Source organism: Catharus ustulatus, chromosome 7 (assembly GCF_009819885.2).
Source record: "Catharus ustulatus isolate bCatUst1 chromosome 7, bCatUst1.pri.v2, whole genome shotgun sequence".
In the NCBI taxonomy this organism is placed as follows: Eukaryota; Metazoa; Chordata; class Aves; order Passeriformes; family Turdidae; genus Catharus; species Catharus ustulatus.
Window position 1 is genome coordinate 15,592,138 of NC_046227.1, and position 19,538 is coordinate 15,611,675.

Sequence of the window (19,538 nt, forward strand, 5' to 3'; positions counted from 1 at the left end):
AGATGTCCCAGATGCTCCTCCACCTCCCAATATTGTTGCTGTTCGGCATGAGTCTGTAGCTTTAACTTGGACTGATCCCAGAAGAACTGGAGGTTCACCAATCACAGGTACATCCCCTAAAACCTCCCTAGTATTTCAATTCTTAGTAGTTCTTTCTATCTGTTAAAAGGTAAGATAAAAACAGGAGGTGTTTATGCACTAAATTGAGGGATTGATTGATTGACTGATGAATTGACTGATTTCACTGGTTTATTTCCTATTTTAAAAAAGAAATAATTCAAATATTGGGAAAATACTAACTGAGAAACAATATCTTTGCTCAGAGCCAAAATATGTAAAGAAATAAACCCAAATTCACCTGTATGTGACAATACAAAATTAGCAATTTGCATTTACAAACACCTCCTTATTGCAATTACATAAATCCATCCTATGGGTCCACATCCATTTCTTAACCTGGTTTTCAGTGTTCATCTTGCACAATGCATATTGCCCATGCAATACAGGCAGTATGATGTTTCACAGTGCTATTGTTTCAGTATTATTGCAGATTTTAGGATTTCTAGAACCACCCCTCATATTGTCATCTCATCATGTATCTTCTAGGTTATCACATTGAAGTTAAAGAAAGAAATAGTCTTCTGTGGAAGAGAGCAAATTCAACACCAATAAGAATGAAAGATTTCAGAGTGACAGGGTTAACTGAAGGTCTGGAATATGAATTCAGAGTTATGGCCATCAATATGGCTGGAGTAGGTAAACCAAGTCTTCCATCTGAACCAGTTGTGGCGCTTGATCCTATTGGTAAGTCATCAAGAGAATAAAAAGGAAAACTCTGAAATTTGACATAGCTTTTTTTTGACTGCTATTTATTATTTTCTTTTCTAGATCCTCCTGGGAAACCTGAAGTTATCAATGTAACCAGGAACTCAGTAACACTCATTTGGACAGAACCAAAATATGACGGCGGACATAAATTAACTGGCTATATTGTTGAAAAGCGTGATTTACCCAAAAAGACTTGGATGAAAGCTAATCACGTGAATGTTCCAGACTGTGCATTTACTGTAACTGACCTTACTGAAGGCTCCAAATATGAATTCAGAATTAGAGCAAAGAATACTGCTGGAGCTATCAGTCCTCCATCTGAATCCACAGGAACCATAATATGCAAGGACGAGTATGGTATGTAGATGGCATTGAAAAGGTAGAATTTTACTTGAATAATTATTATCAAATCTCTTTCCTCTCTTACCCCTGTGTTCTTGTTGCAACAATCAGTATTTTTTGTATTTGTTTTGACAGAGGCACCAAGCATTGTTCTGGATCCTACTTTGAAGGAAGGTTTAACAATAAAAGCAGGGGAAACCATCACACTGTCTGCTATTAGTATCCGTGGCAAACCACCTCCAACTTCAGCATGGTCAAAAGCTGGAAAAGATTTTAGACCCTCAGAGCTTGTGCACATTGAAACCAAACCAACTTCTTCTACTCTAAGTGTCAAATATGCAGCCAGAAAAGATTCTGGAGAATACACGATTACTGCAACCAATCCTTTTGGCACTAAACAGGAGACTGTACATGTGAAAGTTTTAGATATTCCGGGACCTCCAGGGCCTATTGAGATCAGCAATGTTTCAGCAGAAAAGGCAACTCTTACATGGACACCTCCTGCAGAAGATGGTGGATCACCAGTGAAATCATATGTTCTTGAAAAGAGAGAAACTAGTCGACTGCTCTGGACATTGGTTGCTGAAAACATTGAGACCTGTAGACATGTTGTCAGCAAGCTCATTCAAGGAAATGAATATGTTTTCCGTGTCTCAGCAGTAAATCAGTATGGCAAGGGTGAACCAGTACAATCAGAACCAGTTAAAATGGTGGATAGATTTGGTAAGTAGAACAAGTTATGAGATTCCACTGTGGTTTCATTAATTTCTACAGACTTGATTTTTTTGTTTAACTATACTTTTTTTTTCCTGAACAGGTCCTCCAGGCCCTCCTGGAAAACCAGAAGTAACAAATGTGACTAAAAATACTGTCACAGTTACTTGGAAAAGGCCAGTCGATGATGGTGGAAGCGAAATCACAGGTTATCATGTGGAGAGAAGAGAAAAGAAAGGTTTAAGATGGGTGAGAGCAACAAAGAAGCCAGTTTCAGATCTCAGATGCAAAGTAACCGGTCTTCTGGAAGGAAACGAATATGAATTCCGTGTCAGTGCAGAAAATAGAGCTGGAGTTGGACCACCAAGTGATACTTCAAACTCAGTCCTTTGCAAAGATGTTGCATGTCAGTATCATGCTTTTTTTTTTTGTGGATGGGTGGGATGGGTAGGGAACACATTCCAAGGGCATAAGAATGACTTCTGCTGTAATGTAATCTTTTATCTTTTTTTTTCTTTTCAGATCCACCAGGTCCACCTTCAAATCCAAGAGTGACTGATACCACAAAGACAAGTGCATCTTTAGCCTGGGGCAAGCCTCACTATGATGGTGGCCTTGAAATCACTGGCTATATAGTAGAACATCAAAAAGAAGGAGAAGATGAATGGGTGAAAGACACAATAGGGACTGCTTTAAGAATCACTCAGTTTGTTGTAGCTCATCTGCAGACCGGGGCCAAGTATAATTTCAGAATCTCTGCCATGAATGCTGCAGGCGTTGGTGAACCAGTAATAATTCCAAGTGTGGAAATCGTTGACCGAGAAGAGATTCCTGACTTTGAACTGGATGCTGAGCTAAGAAGAACACTTGTTGTTAGGGCTGGATTGACTATTCGGATTTTTGTACCAATTAAAGGACGTCCAACTCCAGAAGTTACATGGACAAAAGATGATGTTTCACTCAAAGGACGTGCCAGTATTGAAAACACGGACTCTTTTACACTCTTGATTGTCACAGAGTGCACCAGATATGATGCAGGAAAATATGTAATGACTCTTGAAAACGCTGCTGGTAAGAAGACTGGCTTTGTAAATGTAAAAGTCTTGGATACGCCAGGTCCACCAATAAACCTTAAGCCTAGAGAAATAACCAAAGACAGCATCACCCTCCAATGGGATATGCCTCTGGTAGATGGAGGTTCACGTATAACAAACTATATTGTTGAGAAACGTGAATCAACTCGGAAGGCATATTCAACAGTCACAACCAATTGCCAGAAGTGTTCCTTCAAGGTTCCTAATTTGGCTGAGGGGTGTGAATACTATTTCAGAGTACTGGCTGAAAATGAGTATGGTATCGGTGAACCAGCTGAAACTACAGAACCAGTAAAAGCTTCTGAGGCCCCAGCCCCACCTGAGAGCCTTAACATTATGGATGTAACACGGAACTCAGTTAGCCTAGCTTGGCCAAAACCAGAACACGATGGTGGCAGCAAGATCACTGGGTACGTAATTGAAGCACAGAGAAAAGGAACCAACCAGTGGGCACACATCACCACTGTAAAAACACTGGACTGTGTAGTAAAGAACCTAACTGAAAATGAGGAGTATACTTTCCAGGTTATGGCAGTTAACAGTGCTGGAAGAAGTGCCCCAAGGGAAAGCAGACCAGTTATTATCAAGGAGCAAACAATGCTACCAGAGTTTGACCTCCGTGCTCTTTACCAGAAAACAGTTGTTGCCAAAGCTGGTGACAATATCAAGATTGAAATCCCTGTACTTGGTCGTCCAAGGCCTACTGTGACTTGGAAGAAAGAAGACCAGATACTTAAGCAAACACAAAGGATAAATTATGAAAATACAGCAACTGCAACCATACTGACCATCAATGAATGTGTTCGAAGTGATAGTGGTCAATATCCACTGTCAGCTAAAAATATTGTTGGAGAAGTTAGTGAAGTAATCACAGTTCAGGTTCATGACATACCTGGACCACCTACTGGACCAATCAAATTTGAAGAAATTTCATGTGATTTCCTAACATTCTCATGGGAACCTCCTTTGAATGATGGTGGTGTACCAATAAGTAACTATGTTGTAGAAATGCGTCAGACTGACAGTACCACGTGGACTGAATTGGCAACTACAGTGATACGTACTACATTTAAAGCCACTCGTCTTACTACAGGAGTTGAGTATCAGTTCCGTGTTAAAGCTCAAAACAGATATGGAGTTGGTCCAGCCATTACTTCAGAGTCTGTAGTTGCCAACTATCCATTTAAGGTACCTGGGCCTCCTGGCACTCCTCAGGTGATTGCAGTTACCAAAGAAACCATGACCATTAGCTGGAATGAGCCAGTTTCTGATGGTGGAAGCCCAATACTGGGATATCACATTGAAAGGAAAGAGCGAAACAGCATTGTTTGGCAGACTGTAAGTAAAATGTTAGTGTCAGGAAATATCTTTAAATCATCTGGACTCACCGATGGCATTGCATATGAATTCCGTGTTATAGCAGAAAATCTGGCTGGGAAGAGTAAGCCAAGCAAGCCATCTGAGCCTGTGTTTGCCCTGGACCCAATAGATCCACCTGGTAAGCCGATACCTCTGAACATTACAAGACATGCAGTTACACTGAAGTGGACTAAACCAGAATATAATGGAGGTTTTAAGATAACTGGCTACACAGTTGAAAAAAGAGACCTTCCTAATGGCCGTTGGCTGAAGGCTAATTTCAGCAATATACTAGAGACTGAGTTCACTGTCAGTGGTTTGACAGAAGATGCTGCCTATGAATTCCGTGTCATTGCTAGGAATGCTGGTGGAGCAGTTAGTCAACCCTCAGAGCCATCAGATGCAATCACTTGTAGAGATGACATTGAAGCACCAAGGATAAAGGTGGATGCTAAATACAAGGACACCATAGTGCTGAAAGCAGGTGAAGTTTTCAGACTTGAGGCTGATGTTTCAGGTCGCCCTCCACCAACTATGACATGGACAAAGGGAGAAAAAGAACTTGAAGACACAGCAAAATTAGAAATAAAAATAGCAGATTTCTCTACCGTTCTCACAAACAAAGATTCCTCAAGAAGAGATGGTGGTGCTTATACACTTACTGCAACAAACCCTGGTGGCTTTGCCAAGCATATCTTCAATGTTAAAGTTCTTGATAGACCTGGTCCTCCAGAAGGGCCTTTGGCTGTGTCTGAAGTCACTGCAGAAAAGTGTGTGCTGTCATGGCTACCCCCACTGGATGACGGAGGAGCAAAGATTGACCATTATGTGGTTGAAAAACGTGAAACAAGTAGATTGGCATGGACATCTGTAGGCACAGAAGTTCCAGTGACTAAACTGAAGGTTACTAAACTTTTGAAGGGCAATGAGTACGTGTTCCGAGTTATGGCTGTTAACAAATATGGAGTTGGTGAGCCTCTGGAATCAGAGCCCATTCTTGCAGTAAATCCATATGTTCCACCTGATCCACCCAAAACACCTGAAGTTACAGCAATAACAAAGGATTCTATGGTTGTCTGTTGGGGCCATCCTGATTCTGATGGGGGGAGCCCAATAACTAACTATATTGTGGAACGTCGAGACAAGACTGGTCTACGCTGGGTGAAATGTAACAAAAGGGTTGTTACTGACTTACGTTATAAAGTGTCTGGACTGACAGAAGGCCATGAATATGAATACAGAGTCATGGCAGAAAATGCTGCTGGCGTCAGTGAGCCAAGCCCAACCAGTCCATTCTATAAAGCCTGTGATACTGTATTTAAGCCTGGTCCCCCAGGTAATCCTCGTGTTTTGGATAGCAGCAAGTCCTCTATTACAATAGCATGGAACAAACCAATATATGATGGTGGTTCAGAGATCACAGGTTACATGGTTGAGATAGCGCTACCCGAGGAAGATGAGTGGAAGATTGTAACTCCACCAGTTGGTCTAAAGGCCACTTCTTTTACCATCACTGACTTGAAAGAAAATCAAGAGTATAAAATACGGATATATGCTATGAACTCTGAAGGTCTTGGGGAACCTGCTCTTGTTCCTGGCACTCCAAAAGCTGAAGAAAGAATGCTACCTCCAGAGATTGAACTTGATGCAGAACTACGTAAAGTTGTAACTATTAGAGCTTGCTGTACTCTGAGACTCTTTGTCCCAATTAAAGGAAGACCAGCACCTGAAGTAAAATGGACAAGAGAACATGGGGAATCTTTGGATAGAGCGAGCATTGAATCAACAAGCTCTTACACTTTACTTATTGTTGAAAATGTAAATAGATTTGATAGTGGCAAATACATACTGACAATTGAAAATAGCTCAGGTAGTAAGACAGCATTTGTGAATGTCAGAGTTCTTGATACTCCAGGGGCACCTCAAGATTTGAAAATAAAGGAAGTTACAAAATCTTCTGTTACACTCACATGGGAGCCTCCTCTCATAGATGGTGGCTCTAAAATAAAAAATTACATCGTTGAAAAGCGTGAATCAACAAGGAAAGCTTATTCAACTGTTAATGCCAATTGCCACAAGACCAGCTGGAAAGTTGATTCACTGCAAGAAGGCTGCAACTACTACTTCAGAGTCCTAGCTGAAAATGAGTATGGAATAGGCCTTCCAGTTGAAACTTCAGAATCTGTAAAAGTATCAGAAAGACCGCTTCCACCAGGGAAAATAACTTTGTTGGATGTGACAAGAAATAGCGTAACCTTATCTTGGGAAAAACCGGAACATGATGGTGGTAGCAGAATTCTGGGCTATATTGTAGAAATGCAAAGCAAAGGCAGTGAAAAGTGGTCAACCTGTGCTACAGTAAAAGTTACTGAAGCCACCATTACAGGATTGATCCAAGGTGAAGAATACACCTTCCGTGTTTCAGCTCAGAATGAGAAAGGTATCAGTGATCCTCGCCAGCTGGGTATACCAGTCATTGCAAAAGATCTTGTGATCCCACCAGCTTTCAAACTACTGTTTACCACTTTCAGTGTTCTAGCAGGAGAGGACTTAAAGGTTGATGTTCCTTTTGTTGGCCGACCCAAACCAGCAGTGTCTTGGCATAAAGACAATGTGGCATTGAAGCAGACTACAAGAGTAAATGCAGAAAGCTCAGAAAACAACACAGTTTTAACAATAAAAGAAGCATGCAGAGAAGATGTGGGAGCATATTTAGTTAAACTTACAAACTCTGCTGGTGAAGCAACTGAGACACTAAATATTGTTGTCCTTGACAAACCAGGACCTCCAACTGGACCAGTAAAAGTAGATGAAGTAACAGCAGATAGTATTACCATTTCCTGGGAACCACCCAAGTATGATGGTGGTAGCTCTATCAATAATTACATTGTAGAAAGAAGAGACACTTCCACCACAACTTGGCACATGGTGTCAGCTACTGTTGCAAGAACAACTATAAAAGCATGTCGTTTAAAGACTGGCTGTGAATATCAGTTCAGAATCGCAGCTGAGAACAGGTATGGGAAGAGTACATATCTCACCTCAGAGTCAATAATAGCCCAATATCCATTTAAAGTTCCTGGTCCACCTGGGACTCCTTTTGTGACAAATATCTCAAAAGACAGCATGGTGGTACAATGGCATGAACCAGTCAATGATGGCGGTAGCAGGATCATTGGTTATCACTTGGAGCGCAAAGAAAGAAACAGCATTCTGTGGGCTAAACTGAATAAAACACCTCTTCCAGACACCAAATTTAAGACAACTGGCCTTGAAGAAGGTCTTGAATATGAATTCAGAGTCTATGCAGAAAACATAGTGGGAATTGGAAAGGCAAGTAGAGCATCTGAATGCTATACTGCACGTGACCCATGTGATCCTCCAGGTCGTCCAGAACCTATAATTGTCACAAGAAGCTCAGTAACACTACAGTGGAAGAAACCTATATATGATGGTGGAAGTAAAATCACAGGCTATGTTGTTGAAAAGAAGGAATTACCTGATGGCCGTTGGATGAAAGCAAGCTTTACAAATGTCATTGATACTCAGTTTGAAGTAACTGGTCTAGTCGAAAACCAGAGATACGAGTTTCGTGTTATAGCACGAAATGCTGCAGGTGTTTTCAGTGAGCCATCTGAGAGTTCAGGGGCAATTACAGCAAGAGATGAAGTAGAACCACCTCAAATAAGTATGGATCCAAAATTCAGAGACACTATTGTAGTGCATGCTGGTGAGTCATTCAAGCTTGATGCTGACGTTCATGGAAAACCAATACCTTCCATTCAGTGGTTAAAAGGTGATCGTGAGCTGACAAGCACTGCTCATATGGAAATAAAAACTACTGATTTTGCAACAAGCCTCAGTGTGAAGGAAGCCACAAGAATTGACAGTGGGCAATATGTATTACTGGCAAAGAATGTTGCAGGTGAAAAGAAGGTTCCTGTTAATGTCAAAGTTCTTGATAGACCTGGACCTCCAGAAGGGCCTGTTGAGATTACAGGTGTTACAGCTGAAAAATGCACACTGTCATGGAAACCTCCACTACAAGATGGTGGCAGTGATATTTCACACTACGTCGTAGAAAAAAGGGAAACCAGTCGCTTGGTGTGGACTGTCGTTGACTCAAATGTGCAAACCCTGAATTGCAAAGTTACAAAACTTCTAGAAGGAAATGAATATGTTTTCCGCATCATGGCAGTGAATAAATACGGTGTTGGTGAACCTCTTGAGTCAGACCCAGTGGTCGCAAAGAACCCATTTGTTGTGCCACTTCCTCCAAAGGCTCCAGAAGTCACAGCAGTTACCAAGGATTCTATGATAGTTGTATGGGAAAGACCAGCCTCAGATGGTGGCAGTGAAATCCTAGGCTACGTCCTTGAAAAACGAGATAAGGAAGGTATTCGCTGGACAAGATGTAACAAACGCCTGATAAGTGAGCTGCGATACAGAGTGACTGGTCTTATAGAAAACCATGATTATGAATACAGAGTTTCAGCTGAAAACGCTGCTGGTCTTAGTGAACCAAGTCCACCTTCTACTTACTATAAAGCATGTGATCCTATTTACAAGCCAGGTCCACCCAATAATCCTAAAGTTACGGATGTTACAAGATCTTCAGTTTTTCTTTCATGGGGTAAACCCATATATGATGGTGGCTCTGAAATTCAGGGATACATTGTGGAAAAATGTGATGTAAGTGATGGTGAATGGGCAATTTGTACCCCTCCAACTGGAATTAAGAATACTCACATGGAAGTAGAAAAATTAGTGGAAAAACACGAATACAAATTCCGCATATGTGCAGTTAATAAAGCAGGTGTTGGAGAGCACGCAGATGTTCCTGGTTCTGTTATTGTAGAAGAGAAGATGGAGGCACCAGACCTTGACCTTGACATGGAATTAAGGAAGATTGTAAATGTGAGAGCAGGAGGTTCCTTAAGACTGTTTGTTCCCATCAGAGGTCGTCCAACACCTGAAGTAAAATGGGGTAAAGCAGATGGTGACATCAGAGAAGCAGCTATTATTGATACCACTAGTAGCTTTACTTCCCTTGTTCTAGATAATGTTAACAGATTTGATAGTGGAAAGTATACTCTGACCTTGGAAAACAGCAGTGGAACAAAGTCTGCCTTTGTCAGTGTAAGAGTACTGGATACCCCAAGCGCACCTGTCAATTTAAAAATCAGAGAGATCACTAAAGACTCTGTTTCACTTTCATGGGAGCCTCCTCTCTTGGATGGTGGAGCAAAAATAAAGAATTTCATTATTGAAAAGCGTGAAGCAACAAGAAAGGCATATGCAGCTGTTGTAACAAATTGCCACAAGACTTCATGGAAAGTAGATCAGCTTCAGGAGGGCTGCTATTACTTCTTCAGAGTCTCTGCTGAGAATGAATATGGAATTGGTCTCCCAGCAGAAACCAGTGACCCGATTAAAGTTGCTGAAGTTCCACAGCCTCCTGGGAAAATAACAGTGGAGGATGTCACAAGAAATAGTGTCTCTCTAAGCTGGGCAAAACCGGAACATGATGGTGGTAGCAAAATCATACAATATATTGTTGAAATGCAAGCAAAGGGTAGTGAGAAGTGGTCAGAGTGTGCTCGTGTTAAAACACTTGAAGCAGTTGTTACTAATCTAACTCAAGGGGAAGAATATCTTTTTAGAGTAATGGCTGTAAATGAAAAGGGCAAGAGTGATCCTAGAGCACTTGCAGTTCCAATAGTCGCCAAAGACCTGGTGATTGAACCTGATGTAAGACCTGCTTTCCACAGTTACAGTATTCAGGTGGGACAGGACCTAAAAGTAGAAATACCGATTGCAGGTCGACCTAAACCAACCGTTACCTGGGTTAAAGATGGCCAGCCATTGAGGCAGACAACAAGAGTCAATGTTAGCGATTCAGCTGATCTCACTATATTGAATATTAAGGAAACTAGCAAAGAAGACAGTGGCACTTATGAAATCACTGTGGCTAATGTTGTTGGGCAAAAGTCTGCCTCTGTTGAAATTATTACTCTAGACAAACCTGACCCGCCAGTTGGACCTGTGAAGTTTGATGAAATAAGTGCAGAAAGTATTACCCTGTCATGGAATCCCCCGGTGTACACAGGTGGCTGCCAAATCACCAACTATGTTGTTCACAAGAGAGATACAACAACAACTGTATGGGAAACAGTTTCAGCTACTGTTGCAAGAACTACATTGAAGGTGACTAAACTGAAAACTGGTTCAGAATACCAGTTCAGAATATTTGCTGAGAACAGGTATGGACAGAGTTTTGCATTGGACTCTGCACCGGTTGTAGCACAGTATCCCTACAAGGAACCAGGACCTCCTGGCACACCATTTGTGACAACAGTTACAAAAGACTCCATGGTTGTACAATGGCATGAACCAGTAAATGATGGTGGCAGTAGAGTGTTGGGCTACCATCTTGAGAGAAAGGAGAAAAACAGCATTCTATGGACTAAAGTAAACAAGACTATTATTCAGGACACAAGCTTTAAGACAAATAACCTTGAAGAAGGAATTGAATATGAATTTCGAGTTTCTGCAGAAAATATCGTTGGTGTAGGCAGAACAAGTAAAGTTTCTGAGTGCTATGTAGCTCGTGATCCATGTGATCCTCCGGGTCGCCCAGAAGCTATAATAATAAAAAGAAGCTCTATTACTCTACAGTGGACCAAACCAGAATATGATGGTGGAAGTAAGGTTACTGGTTATATTGTAGAGAAACGTGACTTACCAGATGGTCGCTGGATGAAAGCGAGCTTCACAAATGTCATTGAAACTCAGTTCACTGTAACAGGACTTACTGAAGACCAAAGATATGAATTTAGAGTAATTGCAAAGAATGCTGCAGGTGCAATAAGCAAACCTTCTGACAGTACAGGACCAATAACAGCAAGGGACGAAGTTGAACTTCCACGAATTTCAATGGATCCGAAGTACAAAGAAACTATTGTTGTAAATGCTGGTGAAACATTCAGACTTGAGGCTGATGTTCATGGAAAACCACTACCGACCATTAAGTGGTACAAAGGAGATAAAGAGCTTGAGGACACTGCTAGATGTGAAATAAAGAACACAGATTTCAGTGCATTAATAATTGTAAAAGATGCTATTAGAATTGACGGTGGACAGTACATTCTAGAAGCCTCTAATGTTGCAGGAACAAAGACAGTAACAGTAAACGTTAAAGTCTTGGACAGGCCAGGACCTCCAGAGGGCCCAGTCCAAGTGACAGGAGTTACAGCTGAAAAATGTGCACTGGCATGGGGTCCTCCTCTTCATGATGGTGGCAGTGATATTTCTCATTACATTGTAGAGAAGAGAGAAACTAGCCGCCTGGCCTGGACTGTGGTTGCTTCAGAAGTTTTACCTACAATGCTGAAAGTAACAAAACTCTTGGAAGGAAATGAATATATCTTCCGTATCATGGCAGTTAACAAATATGGGGTTGGTGAGCCATTAGAATCTGTGCCAGTAATGATGAAAAATCCATTTGTGGTTCCTGGACCACCAAAAGCCTTGGAAATTACCAACATAACTAAGGATTCTATGACTGTCTGCTGGACCCGACCAGATAGTGATGGAGGTAGTGAAATCGTAGGTTACATTGTAGAAAAGAGAGACCGAGCAGGCATCAGATGGATTAAATGCAATAAACGCCGCATTACAGATTTGAGATTAAGAGTTACAGGTTTAACAGAAGATCATGAATATGAATTCAGAGTTTCTGCTGAAAATGCTGCTGGAGTTGGTGAACCAAGCCAGGTTTCTCCCTACTTCAAAGCTTGTGACCCGATGTTCAAGCCTGGCCCACCTACAAATGCCCATGTGGTGGATACCACCAAAAGTTCAGTTACACTTGGTTGGAGTAAACCTATTTATGACGGTGGTTGTGAAATCCAGGGATACCTTGTTGAAATCTGTAAAGCAGATGAAGATGAATGGTCACTTGTTACTCCACAGACAGGTATACGTGCCACTCGATTTGAGATCAAAAAGCTTACTGAACATCAAGAATACAAACTACGAGTATGTGCTCTCAACAAGATTGGTGTGGGTGAGGCTGCATCAGTTCCTGGTACTATTAAACCAGAAGACAAACTTGAAGCTCCAGAACTTGATATTGATTCAGAGCTAAGGAAAGGTATAGTGGTAAGAGCTGGTGGGTCTGCCAGGATTCACATACCATTTAGGGGACGACCAACACCTGACATCACATGGTCCCGAGAAGAAGGTGAATTCTCAGAAAAAGTCCAGATTGATAAAGGCATAAACTACACACAACTTTCAATTGACAACTGTGATAGAAATGATGCTGGAAAGTATGTTCTTAAACTAGAGAACAGCAGTGGTTCTAAATCTGCATTTGTTACAGTGAAAGTCTTGGACACGCCAGGACCCCCACAAAACTTAGTGGTAAAAGATATAAGGAAGGATTCTGCTGTATTATCTTGGGAGCCACCGATTATTGATGGTGGTGCCAAGGTAAAGAACTATGTAATAGACAAGCGTGAGTCAACCAGGAAGGCATTTGCAAATGTAAGTGCTAAGTGTGCCAAGACAAGCTTTAAAGTTGAAAATCTTACAGAAGGAGCAATTTATTACTTCAGAGTTATGGCTGAAAATGAATATGGAATTGGTGTTCCAGTTGAAACCAAAGATGCTGTCAAAGCCTCAGAGCCACCTCTGCCTCCTGGGAAAGTAACACTCACTGATGTGACTCAGAGAAGTGCATCACTTACGTGGGAAAAACCTGAACATGATGGTGGTAGCAGAGTTTTGGGATACCTTGTTGAAATGTTGCCTAAAGGAACAGAAAAATGGAGTGTTGTTAGTGAGACCAAAACATGTAATGCGGAGGTGTCTGGGTTGAGTCCGGGACAGGAATATCAATTCCGTGTGATTGCCTACAATGAAAAAGGCAAAAGTGATCCTCGAGCACTTGGAATTCCTGTGATAGCTAAAGACTTGACTATTGAGCCAAGTTTCAAATTGATGTTTAATACATACAGTGTACAAGCTGGAGAAGATCTGAAGGTAGAAGTACCATTTATAGGTAGACCCAAACCTACTATTACTTGGACAAAAGATGAGCAGCCACTGAAACAGACGACCAGATTAAATATTGAGAATACAACAACATCAACTATTTTACATATTAAAGAAAGCAGCAGGGAAGACTTTGGTAAATATACAGTAACAGCAACAAATACAGCAGGTACAGCAACAGAGCACCTGAGCATAATTGTACTAGAAAAGCCTGGCCCACCACGAGGACCTGTTCGCTTTGATGAAATTAGTGCGGACTTTGTTGTTTTATCATGGGATCCACCTGATTATACTGGTGGCTGCCAGATAAGCAACTACATAGTAGAAAAGCGTGACACAAGCACTACCACGTGGAACATTGTGTCAGCAACTGTTGCAAGAACAACTATCAAGGCAACAAGGCTTAAAACAGGTTCTGAATACCAGTTCAGGATTTCTGCTGAAAATAGATATGGAAAGAGTTCTCCTTTGGTTTCTAAGTCAATTGTTGTGCAGTACCCCTACAAGGTGCCTGGACCACCTGGAACCCCATTTGTTACAGCGGCTTCCAAGGACCATATGATTGTACAATGGCATGAACCAGTTAATGACGGAGGAAGCAAAGTTCTTGGCTACCATCTTGAGCGTAAAGATAAGAACAGCATTCTTTGGACAAAACAGAACAAGTCACTTATTGTGGACACCAAATATAAAACAGACGGCCTTGAAGAAGGTCTTGAATATGAGTTCAGAGTTTCTGCTGAAAACATTGTTGGCATTGGCAAAGTCAGCAAAGTATCAGAACTGTATGTTGCCCGAGACCCTTGTGACCCACCTGGCCGCCCAGAGGCCATCGTTGTTACAAGAAGTAATATCACACTCAAGTGGAAAAAGCCAGAATATGATGGTGGAAGCAAAATAACTGGTTATATTGTAGAAAAGAAAGAGCTGCCAGATGGTCGCTGGATGAAAGCCAGCTTTACAAATGTGTTGGAAACAGAATTTACAGTAAGCGGTCTTGTTGAAAACCAACGATATGAATTCAGAGTAATTGCAAGAAATGCAGCAGGTTGCTTGAGTGAACCATCTGAAAGTACAGGGCCTATTACTGCCAGAGATGAAATTGAAGCACCAGGAGCTTCATTGGATCCTAAATACAAAGATGTCATTGTTGTTCGTGCTGGAGAAACCTTTGTTCTTGAAGCTGATATCCATGGCAAACCTATTCCTGACATTACATGGTCAAAAGATGGTAAAGACCTTGAAGAAACAACTGCAAGAATGGAGATTAAATCTACCATTGAGAAAACAATTCTCACTGTCAAAGACTGTATAAGAGTAGATGGAGGTCACTACACTCTTAACCTCAAAAATGTTGGTGGCACCAAATCTATACCAATCACTGTAAAAGTGCTTGACAGACCAGGACCTCCAGAAGGACCTTTGAACGTTACAGGTGTCACTGCAGAAAAATGCTACTTGTCATGGTCTCCACCTTTACATGATGGTGGTTCTAGTATCTCACATTATATCATTGAGAAGAGAGAGACAAGTAGGCTTTCATGGACACAAGTAGCAACAGACGTACAGGCTCTCAACCACAAAGTAACCAAACTCCTTCCTGGCAATGAATACATTTTCCGTGTAATGGCAGTGAATAAATATGGAATTGGAGAGCCCTTGGAATCTGAGCCAGTTGTGGCTCGTAATCCATACAAACCCCCTGGTCCTCCTTCAACACCTGAAGTTTCAGCAATCACAAAGGATTCTATGGTGGTAACATGGGGTCGCCCAGAAGACAATGGGGGAGCTGAAATTGAGGGTTACATACTTGAAAAACGAGACAAAGATGGTATCCGGTGGACCAAATGCAACAAGAAAAGGCTGACAGACTTGCGATTCAGAGTAACAGGTCTAACTGATGGGCATTTCTATGAATTTAGAGTGTCTGCTGAAAATGCTGCAGGGGTAGGGGAACCCAGTGAGCCATCCATTTTCTATCGTGCTTGTGATGTATTATATCCACCAGGTCCACCTAGCAATCCAAAGGTTACAGATACTTCCAGGTCATCAGTTTCCCTTGCCTGGAGTAAGCCCATATATGATGGTGGTGCTCCTGTTAAAGGATATGTAGTAGAAGTAAAAGAAGCTGCAGCTGATGAATGGACTACCTGCACTCCACCAACAGGCCTACAAGCAAAACAGTTCACCGTGACAAAACTAAAAGAGAACCAGGAGTATAACTTCCGCATCTGTGCCATCAACTCAGAAGGAGTAGGAGAGCCTGCGACTATACCTGGTGCAGTCATAGCAGCGGACAAGGTTGAACCTCCTGAAATTGAACTTGATGCAGATCTCAGAAAAGTAGTCACTGTACGTGCTAGTGGTACTTTACGCCTGTTTGTCACTATCAAAGGAAGACCAGAACCTGAAGTTAAATGGGAGAAAGCAGAAGGAACAATTAGTGAGCGAGCTCAGATTGAAGTCACCAGTTCCTACACAATGCTGGTCATTGACAATGTCAATAGATTTGATAGTGGTAGATATAATCTTACTTTAGAAAACAACAGTGGCAAAAAATCAGCTTTTGTTAATGTCAGAGTGCTTGATACACCTAGTGCACCTCTAAACCTGACAATCAGAGAAGTGAAAAAAGATTTTGTAACTTTAGCCTGGGAAGCACCACTTATTGATGGTGGAGCTAAAATTACCAACTATGTAGTTGAAAAGCGAGAATCCACGAGAAAGGCATATGCCACAGTTACAAGCAATTGTACTAAGAACTCCTTCAAGATTACTCAACTACAGGAAGGATGTAGTTATTACTTCCGTGTTCTAGCTGTAAATGAATATGGGGCTGGTTTACCAGCAGAAACTGCTGATCCAGTTAAGGTGTCTGAGCCACCTTCTCCACCTTCAAAGGTCATTCTTGTTGACGTGACTCGCAATTCTGCTTCAATTAAATGGGAAAAACCAGAGAGTGATGGTGGTAGTAAAATTACTGGTTATATAGTAGAAATGCAGACTAAAGGAAGTGTAAAATGGAGTGCATGTACACAGGTGAAAACACTAGAAGCAACAATAACAGGCTTAAGTATGGGAGAAGAGTACAGTTTCAGGGTGATTGCTGTTAATGAAAAAGGAAAAAGTGATCCAAGAGAACTTGGTGTCCCAGTCATTGCAAAAGATATTGAAATCCAACCATCTGTTGAGCTTCTTTTTAACACATTCACAGTGAAAGCTGGAGATGATCTTAAGATTGACATTCCATTCAGAGGGCGACCTCTTCCCACTGCTGTCTGGAAGAAGGATGGGAACCCCTTAAAAGAGACAACCAGGGTAAATGTTCAGACATCAAAGACTTCAACTTCATTGACCATCAAGGAAGCTACAAATGAAGATCTGGGACATTATGAATTGCATCTTTCAAATAGTGCTGGATCAACAACAGCTTCTCTAACTGTAGTTGTCCTTGACAGACCAGGACCACCAACTGATGTTAAAATTGATGAGGTTAGTGCTGATAGTGTAACTCTGTCTTGGAAACCTCCAGCATATGATGGTGGATGTCATATTAGCAATTACATTGTGGAGAAGAGAGATACCACCACAACAACATGGGAGGTTGTGTCTGCAGCAGTTGCAAGAACATCCATTAAAGTATCTCGACTCGTCACTGGATCTGAATATCAGTTCCGTGTTTGTGCAGAAAACCGCTATGGGAAAAGCACTTATACCAATTCTCCTTCTGTTGTGGCAGAGTATCCATTTAAGCCTCCAGGTCCACCTGGAACGCCTCGTGTGGCGCATGCAACTAAATCTTTCATGATTGTAACATGGCAGGTACCAGTTAATGATGGAGGTAGTGTAGTACTAGGATACCACTTGGAACATAAAGAAAGAAGCAGCATTCTTTGGACAAAAGTCAACAAGAGCCTCATAACTGATACACAAATGAAAGTTACAGGTCTTGATGAAGGACTGATGTATGAATATCGTGTATATGCAGAAAACATTGCTGGAATAGGCAAATGCAGTAAAGCATGTGAACCAGTTGCTGCAAGAGATCCATGTGATCCTCCTGGTCAACCAGAAGTTACTAATATTACAAGAACATCTGTCTCATTGAAGTGGACTAAACCAGAATACGATGGAGGAGCTAAAGTAACAGGATATATTATTGAACGCCGAGAACTACCAGATGGTCGTTGGCTAAAATGTAATTTTACTAATGTACAAGAAACATACTTTGATGTAGGTGGACTTACAGAAGACCAGCGTTATGAATTCCATGTTATTGCAAAGAATGCTGCTGGACTCTTTAGTCAGCCATCTGAATCAACTGGACCTGTGACTGTGAAAGATGATATAGAGGCTCCAAGAATTATGATGGATGCCAAATTCAGGGACATTGTAGTTGTGAAAGCTGGAGAAGTGTTTAAAGTCAACGCTGATGTTGCAGGACGGCCAATACCAGTGATTTCATGGACAAAGGATGGCAAGGAGCTCGAAGGAAAAGCTAGAGTTGAAATCGTCTCAACGGATTACACTACTGCACTAACCATTAAGGACTGTATCCGAGGTGATTCAGGACAGTATGTACTAACATTACAGAATGTTGCAGGAACAAAATCTTTGACAATTAATTGCAAAGTACTTGATAGACCTGGCCCACCTGCAGGTCCATTAGAAATAAATGGCCTTACTGCTGAAAAGTGCCATTTATCATGGGGACCCCCTCAAGAAAATGGTGGTGCAGATATTGATCATTATATTGTGGAAAAACGTGAGACCAGCAGAATTGCGTGGACACTTTGTGAAGGAGAGCTTAAAACAACATCTTGTAAAGTGACAAAATTACTGAAGGGTAATGAGTACATTTTCAGAGTGATGGGAGTTAACAAATACGGCGTTGGTGAGCCTCTAGAAAGTGTTGCTGTCAAAGCCCTTGATCCATTTACAGTTCCAAGTCCACCTACATCTTTAGAGATCACCAGTGTGAGCAAAGATTCAATAACTCTGTGCTGGGCACGACCTGAGTCTGATGGAGGCAATGAGATCTCTGGCTATGTAATTGAAAGGCGTGAGAAAACCAGCCTAAGATGGATTCGTGTAAACAAAAAGCCAGTTTATGATTTAAGAGTGAAATCATCAGGTCTCCGTGAGGGATGTGAATATGAATTCCGGGTTTATGCAGAAAATGCTGCTGGCCTCAGTCTCCCAAGTGAAACCACACCACTGATTAAGGCAGAAGATCCGATCTTCTTGCCATCGCCCCCATCTAAACCTAAGATTATGGATTCTACAAGGTCAAATATCACAATTGGTTGGACAAAGCCACTGTTTGATGGAGGTGCTCCAGTAACAGGATACACAGTTGAATACAAGAAAACTGATGAAACTGACTGGACAACAGCTATTCAGAATTTAAGAGGCACAGAATATACCATAACTGGATTAACATCTGGCTCTGAGTATGTTTTTAGAGTGAAATCCATTAACAAAATGGGTGTCAGTGAACCAAGTGATGTCTCAGAACCTCAAGTGGCAAAAGAAAGAGAGGAAGAACCTGCCTTTGAAATTGACAGTGAAATGCGGAAGACTTTAATTGTAAAGGCCGGTGGATCATTCACAATGACTGTTCCTTTCAGAGGCAAACCAATCCCAAATGTAACATGGAACAAACCAGACACTGATCTCCGTACACGTGCAAGCATTGACACTTCAAGTAATTGTACATCTCTTACTATTGAAAAAGCAACAAGAAATGATTCTGGAAAATACACATTAACATTGCAAAACATCCTGAACACTACCACCTTGACTTTAATTGTCAAAGTTCTTGATACACCTGGCCCACCATCTAATATTGCAACAAAGGACATAACTAAAGAATCTGCTGTGTTATCGTGGGATGTTCCTGAAAATGATGGTGGAGCACCTGTAAAGAACTATGTAATTGAAAAACGAGAAGCTAGCAAAAAGGCATGGGTCACTGTGACAAACAACTGTCATCGCCTGTCCTACAAAGTGACTGGTTTGCAAGAAGGTGCCATTTACTACTTCCGTGTCTCTGGAGAAAATGAATATGGTGTTGGAGTGCCTACTGAGACCAAAGAGGGAACAAAAATAACAGGTATGTTTTACTATGAAAAAATTTGT

General features: G+C 41.4%; 1 protein-coding gene across 1 annotated transcript in view; it reads left to right on the forward strand.

Annotated features, from left to right (window-relative positions):
- The window catches only part of TTN (titin), a 238,200-nt gene that overhangs the window by 190,055 nt on the left and 28,607 nt on the right, over positions 1-19,538 (forward strand). Inside the window, 6 exon segments of the mRNA XM_042779450.1 lie at positions 3-107; positions 607-804; positions 889-1,185; positions 1,306-1,893; positions 1,988-2,290; positions 2,407-19,512. Of these exon segments, the coding sequence (XP_042635384.1) occupies positions 3-107; positions 607-804; positions 889-1,185; positions 1,306-1,893; positions 1,988-2,290; positions 2,407-19,512 (18,597 nt within the window).